The 14,504-nt window shown below is 42.1% G+C and overlaps 1 protein-coding gene across 3 annotated transcripts in view; it reads left to right on the top strand.

Moving 5' to 3' along the window:
- The first annotated feature begins 4,204 nt into the window (after positions 1 to 4,204).
- The window catches only part of TMEM260 (transmembrane protein 260), a 70,908-nt gene continuing 60,608 nt past the window's right edge, over positions 4,205 to 14,504 (top strand). The window contains exons 1-2 of one of the 3 annotated variants that reach the window (XM_061156978.1): positions 4,205 to 4,463; positions 14,352 to 14,383. In XM_061156978.1, the coding sequence (XP_061012961.1) occupies positions 4,313 to 4,463; positions 14,352 to 14,383 (183 nt within the window). In that variant the 5' untranslated portion in view covers positions 4,205 to 4,312. The remainder of the gene's footprint in view (positions 4,464 to 14,351; positions 14,384 to 14,504) is intronic. The other 2 variants (XM_061156977.1, XM_061156976.1) reach the window with 2 other exon arrangements.

Here is a 14,504-nt window from a genome sequence, read left to right as displayed (position 1 = left end):
GGTGATGTCAAAAAAGGCCGAGAAGAGAGCCAGAACTTCCATCCATGGCACCAGTGATGTTACCATGGGGAGCCCAGCCTTCTAGCCCATCCAGCACTAATGAGCTGCCCCTCTTCTCCCTGCTGCGGTGGTGTCAGACAGGACCTAAAGGAGATCCCTGGCCTGCCTCCTCCTCACTGTAGTGTCAGAGAAGCTGCAGGGGACCCGTCATGAGGCACTCCTACCCCTTCTCCTATCGAGGGAGGTATCAATGGAACCCAGGGGAAGAGCTGGAGCATCCTCTCTGCCCAGATAGAATGTGGAGCCCTTGAATGTCCACAGATGTGGATGCAGACCACAATGCCAGGAAGGCCTGGCTTTCCCCATGGATTTCAGACTTGCCTAGCTAGCCCCCACAATCATGTGAGACAACTCCCTGCAATAAATTCCATAATATGTATCTCCCTCTAGTTCTGCTTCTCTGGTTGGGTCCTGATACACATATTTTTCTGTTTCACAGTAGTAGCTGTCTCTAATGCAATGTGGAATGGAGCAGAACATACATAACAGGTAAAAATACTCCTTCTGTATTTTATTAGTCTCTTCCAGGATAAGGTCCACCTCACTATCTCTCTTTCATAAACAATTCTCAACATTTCCTGTTTTCATCCCTTCTCTTCTTCCCTCCTTGGTTCCATCTCCTCCAGCCTCCTGTACATCTTTTGTTCCTCACTGTTTCTCTCCAAATACTCCCCTGGATTACCAAAAACTCATGTGACACTTCAGTCCCTGTGTCTTCCTGCACTACTTCTCTCTTTCCCTTCACTGCCAAATTTCTTGCAAATATATTCTACTTTCCCTTTTCCATTTTCTCACTTCTTATTCACTGTTCCTTTGTTTCCATATCTATTAACCTCCTGACACTCACCTATGGAACTTTCAAGGTTCAAGTACCTCCAGGTCATCAAATCTAACTATAGTAGGTCCTGATTATTGATATTCAATCGCTAAATCATGTCTGACTCTTTTGTGACCCCATGGACTGGAGCCTGCCAGGATCATCTGTCCATGGGATTTCCCAGGCAAGAATACTGGAGTGAGTTGCCACTTCTTTCTCCAGGGGATCTTCCCCACCCAGGGATCAGCTCACGTCTCCTGCGTTGCAGGTGGATTCTTTAACTGCTGAGCCATTGGGGAAGCCCTTTATCAGCCTAGAGTTACTATTTAAAGTCTCAATAAGATTATCTTGGGAAAGAAGGCAGAAAGAGAAAGAAAAGTCTATAACCAAGGCCTGGTGCACTCTCATTATGTGGAGGCTTGATAGAAGCAATACAGGGCAGAGAGGCCAGGGGTAAAAGGAAAGTCAAAGAAGTGTGCTATCGCTGATACCTGAAGGAGAAACAGTTTCAGGGTGGAGAGGAGTCAGCTTGCTTACTGAGAGGTAGTCAGACACAGATACACAGAGAACTGGTTGTTCTCCATCCTCATAGGAGATTAGCCCTGAAGCTAACAAAGCTTATATTTCACAGCCTGAATCTTATGGTTACCAAAGGGGAAGGGGAAGGGAGGAATAAATTAGGAGTTTGAGATTAACACATACACACTACTATATATAAAATAGATAAACAACAAGGATCTACTGTATAGCACAGGTAACTCTACTCAATATCTTGTAACAATGTATAACAGAAAAGAATCTGAAAAAGAATACATATATATATATATATATATAGTTCTGAAAAGCTTTGCTGTATGCCTAAAACTAACACAACATTGTAAACAAACCATACTTTAATTTAAAAAAACTTCACAGTCTGTCACTAGCACAACCTCCTTCCAATGCCCATCATTAATTTTGTCTCTGCAGTTTTGTATCTTTTTGCTTACAGGATTCTCCAGCTTGATAAACTTAAGCCCCATAAACCTAGATGTGGCCCTCCTCACCATCCTTCTCCTCTGTGTAACAACTTACCCAGGTAAACATCACTGATGTCATTTCTTCCTTAGCTCCCTGTGGTGCAGTCCTCTCTTCCACTGTTCTCTTTTCTTCTCCAGCCAGTCCCTAAATGAAGATGTGGACTATTATTTGACCTCAACCTTGTTCTCCCTACATTATTCCTCTGTGAACTTATTCATTCATCTCATTCTTATGTAACAATTCCCAAATTCAAACTCCAACACCAAGCTCTACCTCTCAAACGTGGGCAAATAATTATGTTCTTGTGAAATTTGCTGTGATAAAAAGTTATCTTTTCATAAAGCTCATGAACAAAAGATGAAATGGATAAAAAGGGAAAGAAACATATGCTTGGCTCAGTCAGTATTACTCACTGGCATGTTCTTTCAGAAAAGAAATGAAACGGTACTTCCCTGGTAGAAAGAATCTGCCTTGCAATGCAGGGGACGTACCTGGTCTGTGAAGATTCCACATGCCTTGGAGCAACTAAAGCCCACGCACCACAACTTCTGACCCCGGGTTCTAGGGCCCGTGAACTGCAACTACTGAGCACTCGAACCACAACTCCAGAAACCAGGGAGCCCCAGAGCTTGTGCTCCACAAAAGAAGCCACAGCAAGGAGAAGCCCGAGCCCCAAAACAAAACAGTAGCCCCCACTCCTGGCCACTAAAAAAAGCCTGGGCAGCAACAAAGACGCAGTGCAGAAAAATAAAAAAGGGGAAAAAAAAGAAATGGAAGGCAGACTGTCTTAGTAACCTATTGCTGAGCAACAAAGTACCCCCAAATTTAGTGGACAACAGCATTTATTATCTCACAGTTTTTGCAGGACAGCAATCTGTGTGAGACTTAGCTGGGTCTCTCACAGGCTGCAATCAAGGTCTTGGCAGAGGCAAGTCATTACTTCAAGGCTCCCATGGGGCAGGATGGGCTTCCTAGCTCCCTCAGGAGGAATTAGCAGGATTTAACTCCTTGCAGGTTGTTGGACTGAGGGGCTCAGCTCTGCGTGGGCTGTCTGGCCGGGGGTGACGCTCAGTTCCCTGCCATGTGGATGGCTCCATAAGACAGCTCACAACCTGGTGAAGCGGCTTCATCAGAGTGAGTAAGTGGGAGGGCAGCAAGGTGGTGCCCACGGTGGGGAGTGCAAGAAAGATGAAAAGTCAGTCTTTTATAACCTCATCTCCAAAGTGACCTCCATCACTTTTGTCTTAGTCTGTTGCTAGAAGTGAGTCACTAGGTTCTGCCCACACTCAAGGGCAGAGGATTTACATAAGGGAGTGAATACGGGGAGTCAGATTATGGGGAGCATTTTAGAAGCTGCCTACCGGTTCTCCAGGGACTCGCAATCCTGCAGAGAAAGCCTTATGGAGTACCTGAGAAAGACCAAGGTAATGCTGGCGCCATGGCTGCCAGTCTACACAGGTGTGTTAAGTCACTCTATGTTTGAGAGGCTGTGTTCCTGTCAGCTTGCTTATAACACGTTTTAGACCATCACTGATCTTCAGTGTCTTTTGAGACGCATTCCAGGGAGGTATCCCACCTCCCCTCCCACTCCAGAATAGTTGCTACAATACTGTATAAAGTAAGCTTAAAGACCTTACCAAGAGTTCCCATTCTTTTTGGTATTGCAGCCAACTGGAAAATGCAGTGACTTCATTTCATTTTCCACTGCGTAGTCAAAGCTTCACAGAAACACTCCTCATCAATGTTGGAGACAATTTTATCATGATATAAATTATTTGTACTACCTCAGAAACAAGTTTTTCAACTCATCTCCCAAGTTTTCCTCATGCTACAAGGGGAAAAAAAGGCCAATTAGCTTTCTTTAATCTGTCTGAAAATAACGGCGATTTAACAGTTAGCAGACGGGCATAAAATTACTCGCTGTAAACATGTGATTTAGGTGTTTGTTGACTAAGGCGCACACTGCGGCTGGCGGGCTGGGGCCCCTCGTGCAGTTCCACCCCACACCTCAGGGGGCAGTCGCTACCCTTCCTCCTGTCCGCTTGGCGACCCGGCTCCCGTCTCTGTCAGACCCGACCAAGTGGCCAGGAAGTGGGGGAGGCCATAGAGACGGCGGCCCGGGCTTCCTCTGTTAAAAGAAGGCTGTCCCTTGTGATGCGCTAGTGGAAAGCACACTATAATTCTGTAAACCCCGAGCAGTCTGACGGCTGCCCGGGCCTGGCTCCCGCGAGACCCCGCGTTTTATACCCCCGCGCCGGCGCAGAAAGGTGCGGTCTGGTCCCACCCGGCCCGACCCGGAAGCTGCCGCGGCCGCCTAGTGCCGAGCTCGCCTCTCGCCCTGTGGGCTCCGGGTGCCCCGACTGTTGGGGCTCGCCGCGTCCTCCTTCCTTGGTCCCCTCTGGCCCATGGGTCTCCATGGCGATGACGGGGGCCCAGCTGGGGGGGCGGGCAGCCCGAGCGGGGGCGCGGCGCGCTGGGGGCCTCCGCGGCGGCGTCGCCGTGTTCGCCGCTGTGGCCGCCGTGTTCACCCTCACGCTGCCCCCCTCGGTGCCGGGGGGCGACTCGGGTAATGTACTCTCAAGGTCGTCCCTGCTGTCCCCTCCCTGATCCTCACCGTTCCCACGAGGTCTGGTCAGTGCGCTCACTCCATTCTCCCCTCCGGGGCCCCCCGTAGTGTTTTGCGTGTCAAAACCAATCTCTGTGTTTTCATTTCTGTAATTTTCCTGTAGTTCTGGTCTCTTGTAGTTTTTTAGCTTTCGAGGCAGGGCTGGTTGGTTTCGCCTGATGGGACTTAGCTGACCGCTCCACTTCTCCAGATCATCTTTCTTGGCCTGAGTTTTTGCTTTCCATTCCTTTTTCGTCCACAGATACCAGTGTTACTTACAGAGTCTTTGTCGTGTACCAAACAAAGGGCTGACAGGAGCCGCGAACAAGTTTCATGGAGAGTGTTGTAGTGCGGGCAGAGGCAGTACACAAACTACTGAATAAACACAACGTATTGGGAGGAGAAGTTATTGGAGACAGTGAGAGGAAAATGTGATTGATAGTGAGGTAGGCAGTGGCTCTATCCGGATGGCTAGTCCGGAAAGGCCTTTAATAAGGTGATATTTTAGCTGAAATCTGAACATTGAAAAGCAACCAGCCTTGCAGACTATTTGCGGGAGAATATTTAAAATAGTGGAAACCAGTTGCGGCTTAAAGCTGCTTCTATTGAAAAGCGTGAGTCGGGGGCTATTTAAATCACATGAATAATCGTTGCCTATTTGGGATGAGAGGCAGATGGAGGTTTTGGTTTGTTGTCAAACTGATCCTCTAATACTGCCTAATAATGATCAGTAATTTTGTCAGAACGGTGCTGAAACTTTGAGTAGTGAATCTATAGACTGAAAAAAACTGAGCACCTTAGTTTGTGCATAGCAGAATACCCCCAAATTAAGTGGCTTAAAACAACAAACGGTTATTCTCTCACATGTTCTGTTGATCAGGAATCTGGGTACAGTTTAAGTGGGTGCTCTTATCCAGTACAAGTTTGTTGTCCTGGTTTGGGCTGGGGTGCAGTCAACTCAAAGGTTCAACCTAACAAGGATTAAATTCTAAACTTCATCCAGCTCTTTGATGTGGGGGTTTCACAGGGAGAGAGAGATGGCACCTCTGCCTACAGCTCTGTCATTTTGTAACCCAATCTTGGCAGTAGCAGACCACTGCCCTGTTTTATTCTTGGAAATGAGTCAGTATGTCCAGCCCACACTCAAGGGCAGAAGGTTATCCAGTGAGAATACTGGAATTTTGGAGTTTTAGAGGCCATCCTCAAGGCTGCCTACCGCATTGAAGATCCCTGATAATCCTTTTACACATCATTACCTTTATTTTTTCTTTCAGATCCTATTGAATAGGAGCAGTGTTTCATTAGTATAGTGGGGAATGGAGTTACCATATTTCCAAGTTTTATACTAAATAATAGAACTAACTTTATTGTTGTGAGAGCTTTGATTTTGGAGAATATTACTTACAGGTTGAATAGTTCTTTACCTTTGGAAAAAAAGCATTGGTAATTCTTGACTATGGTTGTTTGAGCCTGAAGGATGAGATTAGAATGAATAATAATAACACTTATTGAGCACCTACTATGTGCCAGGCACTGTTCAAAGTGCTTTACATAGATTGCCATTTTAATTCTCCCAGCTGCTACCCTGTGAGGTAGGTACTCATTTATTTTATAGATGACAAAACTAAGGTTAAGCTGTGTCCAGAATCACACAAGTAGAAGATAGAGGCAGTGAAGAGAAAAAATAGCCAAGTAGATTGAATTTAGAGCATGCTGTCTTAACTAGCCTATGCTCTAAATTCTTTTAAATCTATTATCATGTATTTAGTAATGAAGTCTATTTAAAATTTAGGAAAATTTATTTAAATTCAAATAAATACTTAAATAAATTTAAATAATTATTTATTTAAATACTTTATTTTAAATTTATGTGTTACCAAGCTCAATTTCATTTTGCTATCTGCACAGCAGGCCAGTAAATCAGGAAAACAGTTGTTGGAACAAGGACCACTTTAATTGTAGTAGACTGAAAAGATGGCAGACTAACATTTCAAAAAAAAAAAACCTTGGTACATATACAATGGAATATTACTCAGTCATTAAAAAGTGAAGTAATGCCATTTGCAACAACTTGGGTGTGCCTAGAGATTATCATACTGAGTGAAGTAAGTCAGACAGAAGGAGAAATATTGCATGACACCCCTTATATGTGGACTCTAAAAAGAAATGATACAAATGAACTGACTTAGAAAACAGAAACAAACTCACAAGCTTAGAGAAGGAACTTACTGGTTTGCCAGGGGGAATGGATAGATAAGGAGTCTGGGATGGACAAGTACACACTGCTGTGTTTAAAATGGATAACCAACAAAAACCTACTGTATAGCACGTGGAACTCTGCTCAGCGTTCTGTGGCAGCCTGAAGGGGAGGGGAGTTTGGGGGAGAATGAATCCATGTATACATACGGCTGAGTCCCTTTGCTGTCCACCTGAAGCTATCACAGCGTTGTTAATCTGCTGTGCCCACTGTACCAGGTTTCCCTGGCAGCTCAGCTGTAAAGAATCCACCTGCAAATGCAGGAGATAAGGGTTTGACCCCTGAATTGGGAAGATCCCCTGGAGAAGCAAATGGCAACCCATTTCAGTACTGCCTGGGAAATCCTATGGACAGGGGAGCCTGGCAGGCTACAGCCCATGGCGTCACAAAAGAGTAGGACACATCTTACCAACTAAACCACCACCACCCCAATACAAAATAAAAAGGTTGTTGTTGTTCAGTCACCTAGTCGTGTCTGACTTTATGCCTATGGACTGCAGCATGCCAGACCTCCCTTTCCCTCACCATCTCCCTGAGTGTGCCCAAGTTCATGTTCATTGTATTAGTGATGCTGTCCAGCCATCTCATCCTCTGACTCCCTCTTCTGCCCTCAATCTTTCCCAGCATCAGGGACTTTTCCAGTGAGTTATCTGTTCACATCAGATGACCAAAATACTGGAGCTTCAGCATCAGTCCTTCCAGTGAATATTCAGAGTTAATCTTAAGATTGGTTTGATCTCCTTGCGTCCAAGGGACTTTCAGGAGTCCTCTCCAGCACCACAGTTTGAGGGCATCAATTCTTTGGCGTTCTGCCCTCTTTACATTCCAGCTCTCAACAACTGTACATGACCACTGGAAAGACCATAGCCTTGACTATACGGACCTTTGTCAGCAGAGTAATGTCTCTGCTTTTCAACACACCATCTAGGTTTGTCATCGTTTAACTGTCCAGAAGCAATTGTCTTCTGATTTCATGGCTGCAGTCTCCATCTGCAGTGATTTTGGAACCCAAGAAGAGAAAATCTGTCTCTATTTCCATCATTTCCCCTTCTATTTGCCATGTAGTAATGGGGCCAGGTGCCATGATCTTAGGTTTTTTTAGTTCCTCTAAACTTTCTGCCATTAGAGTGGTATCGTCTGCATATCTGAGGTTGATGTTCCTCCCACCTATCTTGATTGCCCCTTGTAACTCATCCAGCCCGGCATCTCTCATGATGTGCTCAGCGTGTAGGTTAAACAAACAGGGTGACAGCAGACAGCCCTGTCTACTCCTTTCATGATCTTGAACCAGTCAGTTGTTCCATACAGGGTTCTAACTGGTGCTTTTTGACCCACATTCAGGTTTCTCAGGAGACAGGTGAGATGGTCTGGTATTCCCATGTAAGAGTTTTCCACAGTTTGTCATGATCCATACAGTCAAAGACTTTGGTGTAGTTGATGAAACAGAAATAGATGTTTTTCTGAAATTCCCTTACTTTCTCCATAATCCAATTAAGGTTAGCAATTTGATCTTCAGTTCTTCTTCCTTTTCTAAACCCAGTTTGGACATCTGGAAGTTCTTGGTTCACATAATGCTGAAGCCTAGCATGCAGGATTTTAAGCATGGCCTTATTAGTATGGGAGATCTGCACAATTGTCCGATGGTTAGCACATTTTTTGTACTACCCTTCTTGGGAATTGGGATGAGAATTGACCTTTTCTAGTCCTATGGCTACTGCTGGGTCTTCCAGATTTGCTGACATTGTTTAGTTGCTCAGTCATGTCCGACTCTTTGGGACCCATGGACTGCTACACGCCAGGTTTTCCTTTCCTTCCCCATCTTCTGGGACTTGCTCAAACTAGGTCCATTAAAGTCGGTGATGCCATCCAACCATCTCATCCTCTGTCATCCCCTTCTCTTCCTGCTTTCATTCTTTCCCAGCATCAGGGTCTTTTCTAATGAGTCAGCTCTTCACATCAGGTGGCCAAAGTATTAGAGTTTCAGCTTCAGCATCAGTCCTTCCAATGAATATTGAGGACTGATTTCCTTTAGGATTGACTGGTTTGATCTTCCAGTCTAAGGGACTGTCAAGAGTCTTCTCCAACACCACAGTTCAAAAGCATCAATTCTTCGGTGCTCAGCCTTCTTTATGGTCCAACTCTCACATCCATATGTGAGTACTGGAAAAACCATAGCTTTGACTAGATGAACCTTTGTCAGCAAAGTAATGTCTCTGCTTTTTAATATGCTATCTAGGTTTGTCATAGCTTTTCTTCCAAGGAGAAGTGTCCTTTAATTTCATGGCTGCAGTCAACATCTGCAGTGATTTTGGAGCCCGAGAAAATAAAGCCTCACTGTTTCCATTGTTTCCCCATCTATTTGCCATGAAATGATGGGACCGGATGCCATGATCTTCATTTATTTGAATGTTGAGTTTTAAGCCAGCTTTTTCACTATCCTCTTTCACTTTCATCAAGAGGCTCTTAAGTTCTTCTTCACTTTCTGCCATAAGGGTGGTGTCATCTGCATATCTGAGGTTATTGATATTTCTCCCGACAACTTTCATTCCAGCTTGTGCTTCCTCTAGCCCAGCATTTTGCATGATGTACTCTGCGTATAAGTTAAATAAACAGGGTGACAAATTGCTGACATAATGAATGCAAAACCTGATGTCATCATCCTTTAGGGATTTGAATAGTTCTGCTGGAATTTCATCACATCCACTAGCTTTATTAGCAGCAGTGCTTCTTAAGGCCCTCTTGACTTTGCACTCCAGGATGTCTGGCTCTGGGTCACTAACAACACCATTGTAATAATTCGGTTCATTAAGATCTTTTTTATACAGTTCTTCCATGTATTCTTTCCATCTCTTCTTGGTCTCTTCAGGGTCTATTAGGTCTCTACCATTTTTATCCTTTATTGTGCCCGGCTTTGGGTGGAATGTTCCCTAGCTGTTTCCAGTTTTCCTAAAGAGATCTCTAGTCTTTCCCCTTTAGTTGTTTTCTATTATTAAGCACTGTTCATTGAAGAAGGTCTTCTTGTCTCTCCTAGCTATTCTTTGGAACTCTGCATTTAATTGGATGTACTTTTCCCTCTCTCCTTTGCTTTCCACTTTTCTTCGTTCTTCCACTATTTGTAAAGTCTCCTCAGATACCACTCTGCCTTCTTGCTTTTCTTTTTCTTTGGAATGGTTTTGTTCGTCACCTCCTATACAATATGTGGACTTCTGTCCTTAGTTCTTCAGGCACTCTTTTAACTAGATCTAATCCCTTGAATCTATTCATTACCTTTACTGTGAATTCATACGGGGTTTGATTTAAGTCATACCTGACTGGCCGAGTGTTTTTCCCGGTTTTCTTTGTGCTGTGCTTTGTCACTCAGTCGTGTACAACTCTTGGCGACCCTGTGGACTCTGTCCACGGGGATTCTCCAGGCAAGAATCTAGAGTGGGTTGCCATGCCCTCCTCCAGGGGATCTTCCCGATCCTGGGATGGAACCCAGGTCTCCCACATTGCAGGCGGATTCTTTACCATCTGAGCCACCAGAGAATCTTCTACGAGAAGCTGATGATCTGAGCCACAGTCAGCTCCAGGTCTTATTTTTGCTGACTGTATACAGCTTCTCCATCTTTGACTACAAAGAATGTAATCAATTTGATTTCAGTATTGACCATTTGGTGATGTCCATGTGTAAAGTAATCTCTTGATTTGTTGAAAAAGGGTGTATGCTATGACTAGTACATTCTCTTGGCAGAATTCAGTTAGCCTTTGCCCTGCTTCATTTTGTTTTCCAAGGCCAAACTTGACTGTTACTCCAGGTATATCTTGACTTTTCTACTTTTGCATTCCAATCTCCAATGATGAATAGAACATCTTTTTTCAGTGTTCGTTTTAGGAGATCTTCTAGGTCTTCATAGAACTGATAAGCTTCTTTGGCATTGGTGGTAGAGGCATAGACTTGGATTACTGTGATGTTGAATGGCTTGCCTTGGAAATGAACTGAAATCATTCTGTCATTTTTGAGGTTACACCCAAGTACTATACAAGTACAGTTTCGGACTCTTCTGTTGATTATGAGGGCTACACCACCACCACCCCAATACAAAATAAAAAGTTTATATACACATACACAAAAAAACTTAACCTGAATTTGGGTTCCTTTTATACAGAAGAGGGGGAGAGTCCACTGTGGTGCTGACCAGTAGCTGAGCAGGGCTACTATACCTGGCGCCTGCTCCACACCATTACAATTGTTGCTTTGTTTTCATTAATAATGTCTTTTATTTTTTTCCCAAAAGAATAAAGTTATCTATTCACTTAGAGTTATCAGACTTTTTAGGTGTTCTGATTTGTTTAATTTGACACTAGATAGTAGTTGCTTCTAATATTTTTGTTCATTTTTTTTGAGAATGCTAAATAAACTTTTCCAGTGTTGCCAGTAAAATTTGTATAGTCACATCTTTGATAATTCTGCTTATATGTTTAATGTACTGTTCTCTTTGAATTTCATGTTTATGAATTTTTTTTTAACCAATAAACAGAATGCATCTCAAGACCAACATAAAGCATATACTCTTCTTCCTGATAAGTCTTAAATTATACTTCATGAATCCATCACATTGTATGACCTAGCCAAAACTATTTTTTGTACCACTTGATACTAATTGTTGATTTATGGGCAAAAGCATTCCTGGTCATTTAGAGGAAAGGTTGGGAATCTAGCCTTCACTTGTGTTTGTTATTCTTGGGAAAAATAAATTAGCTTATATGTGTATTTATATGTTTTTAACATATAGAGGGATCTGGGTTATGGAAAGGTGAAGCATCTACTAACTACTCTGAGTTTGCCACCCATTTGTGTCCCAGAGAAAGCTGTGGTTCTCAAGCTTGAATATATTGATACTTGAGAATTGCCTGGAAAACATGGGCCCTGATTCCAGAGGGTGTCATGTGAGTAGATTTGGATTATGGTCAAGGAATCTTCATTTCTAAAAGGCATCCAGGTAATTCTGATGCAGGTTATATATGATGTAGGACTTATATTTGACAAATTGTTTGTTGCTAAGTACTGTCCAACTCTTTTGGACCCCATGGACTATAGCCTGCCAGGCTCCCCTGTCCATGGGATTTCCCCGGCAAGAAAACTGGAGTGGGTTGCCATTTTCTTCTCCAGGGAATCTTCTTGGTCCAGGGATCAAACCCACGTCTTCTACATTGCAGGTGGATGCTTTACCACTGAGCCACCAAACCCTAGTGTAAAGGGTTGATTGAGGGAAAGCAAGGTGCCAGAAGACTTTTTTTTTTTTAACGATTTTTCTTTTTATCATGTTCAATTTTAAGAGTAGTGCTTCTCTTCAGCTTTTTATCAAGGGTACATAATAGACTTTGAATACTAGCATCTTTTCTACTTAGATTTTAATTCACATACAAAGAGTTTGTGATGGAGGTTTGTAACATTCAAGATTCATCTTTCTACCAACAACTCCCACAAAGAATAACAATATATTGACTTTTCAATTGGTAAAAAGAAGTTAGAGAAAATAGGGCATTTTTCTTAATGTTAAATGTAATTCTAAATACATTTTTATATGAGGAGAATGAATAGCAACCTTGAAAATCTGAACTGAACTGTGCTTCATTGCACGGGAATGTAAGAATCAGAAATTAATTAAAACGTTTTGGGACTGAAGACATAAGAGCAAAACCCATTCTAGAGTAGAAAATGATAAATACAGTTTTGGTAACAATATCTACAAAGGGAAAGTTATTTTAAGCATTTTAAAACCATGAATGATTTGTGTAAGATACAAAAAGGGCTTTTGTCTTCTAAGATGTTCTTGAATTTCTCTGGAAGACTTCAACAATGTCCTTAAGTAAGTGACTTAAGTGAGCAGTATCTGTCCTTCATGCCCTTGTGGGGCTTCTCTGAAGTGAGCAATTATCCCACCTGATGGGGATGTCTGAGTAACAAGGATGACAACATGATAGGTCTTTTTGTCATCTTCTGTGTGCGGGACTCTTCTGGGTGGCACAAGGAGGGAGAGGTGCCGATGTCTTCTTGACAGAACCCTGAAATGGATAACTTAGAGGAAAAGACAAAACAACTCACCGGAATAGAAAGCAATCTAAAGAAGTGCTAAATAGGTTCAAGCAGGTGCTATGAAGGAGGCAGAAGTGATGAATTCTGATGGGTGAAGCTGGGGAGGGGTATGTGTAGAAAGGTGTCACTGAGAAGGTAACAATTGAACCAGGCCTGGAAGGATTTAGCAGAGAATGCTGGGTGAGAAAGTGAGTGATAAAAGGTGCAAAAGAGGACCATTTCAGAGTAACAGTGGGGAGTCTGATCTGACCGAGGTGAGCCTAAGTTTCATGGACTTAAGCCTTGGAAAAGGAACCAGAAGCTGTAGAGGGCTTAGGTGTCACGATGAGGAATCAACCTCATTCAGTGGGCAGAGAGCAGCCATTGAGAAATTTTAGACTAAGAAAACAATCTGACCTTTTGTGGGTGGGGGTGGCAGTAATTAGTGATTTCAGTGGGAAGATGAATTGAAATAGAACATTGGTCAAAAGCTATTGCCATAGCCCAGGACAAGAGAAAAGTTTAAAATATGATCTGGGCTCTAGAAATGAAGGACATTGATAGCCACTGAAGGATAGAAAATAGACATTAATACATTTTCTGATAGATAATTTTTAACTTTCATAAATCAGTTAATATTGATTGATTTCTTAAACTGTACAGTATTATGTGTATAGGAATGAATCAGAAATAGTCCCTAGATACTAAAAGTACTATCAAATAGACACTGAATTACTACATCATAATTTTAGAAGTAATTGCTAATGGTGAGGAATTGCAAAGAACTATGTAAATGACGTGGTGATTCAATGGTTTGAAAAAAAAATGTGCTATGGTAATCAAACCTTGCCAAAATAACCTGCAGTTAATAAGCATTTGGCAATTGTTTAAAAATATCCAATGTAATTAATGTAGAGAAGGTATCTAAATGCCAGCTTAGGGCGGAAAGGCACATTTTATAGACTGTTCAAATCCAGCTTCTGCACATTTTTACATATAAGGTTACATTTTTACAGGCAGTTTTGCACTAAATTCTTGAGGGATAACATAGCATTCTACACTAATGCTCTGTAAGAATTTTTATATATTTGCAAGTGTAAACAACCTTCAGAACGGAAAGTAAGCTTTTTTGAAAAATTGAAGTATACTTGATTTACAATGTGTGTTTCTGGTGTACAGAAAAGTAATTCAGTTATACATATTACATATTCTTCATTATAGGTTATTGCAAGATACTGAATATTATTCCCTGTGCTATATAGTAGGAGTTTGTTTAAAATAAGCATTTTTAGAAACTAGAATTCACCTATATTTCCACTGACCAGTTATTAAAAACTGTCAAAGATAGTTTGTTCAATGAGACCTAAGGGAGAAAATACTCTGAGACTATTTCATGCTGTTAAATCTCTACAGATTTACAGTTTTATCCAGTCAAATTAATGCAAAACCCCAGTGCAAGCATTTGGATTTTGAAAACTTTGGAGGAGTGTCATTTTCTAATAGTAATTATTGGTTTTACATTATTTTTTCACAGGGGAACTGATCACAGCCGCACATGAGCTTGGAGTAAGTATTAGTTTTATTGTTTAATCAATGCTCTCATTAACAGTTTTAGGAATTAAGAAAGTTTAATTAAGCATGGAGTAAAGTAGATTAATTTATTTTCAAACCCCAGTTTTTAGTAACT

This window comes from Dama dama, chromosome 12 (genome assembly GCF_033118175.1).
Source record: "Dama dama isolate Ldn47 chromosome 12, ASM3311817v1, whole genome shotgun sequence".
NCBI lineage: Eukaryota > Metazoa > Chordata > Mammalia > Artiodactyla > Cervidae > Dama > Dama dama.
This window is presented reverse-complemented; position numbering and strand designations above follow the sequence as displayed.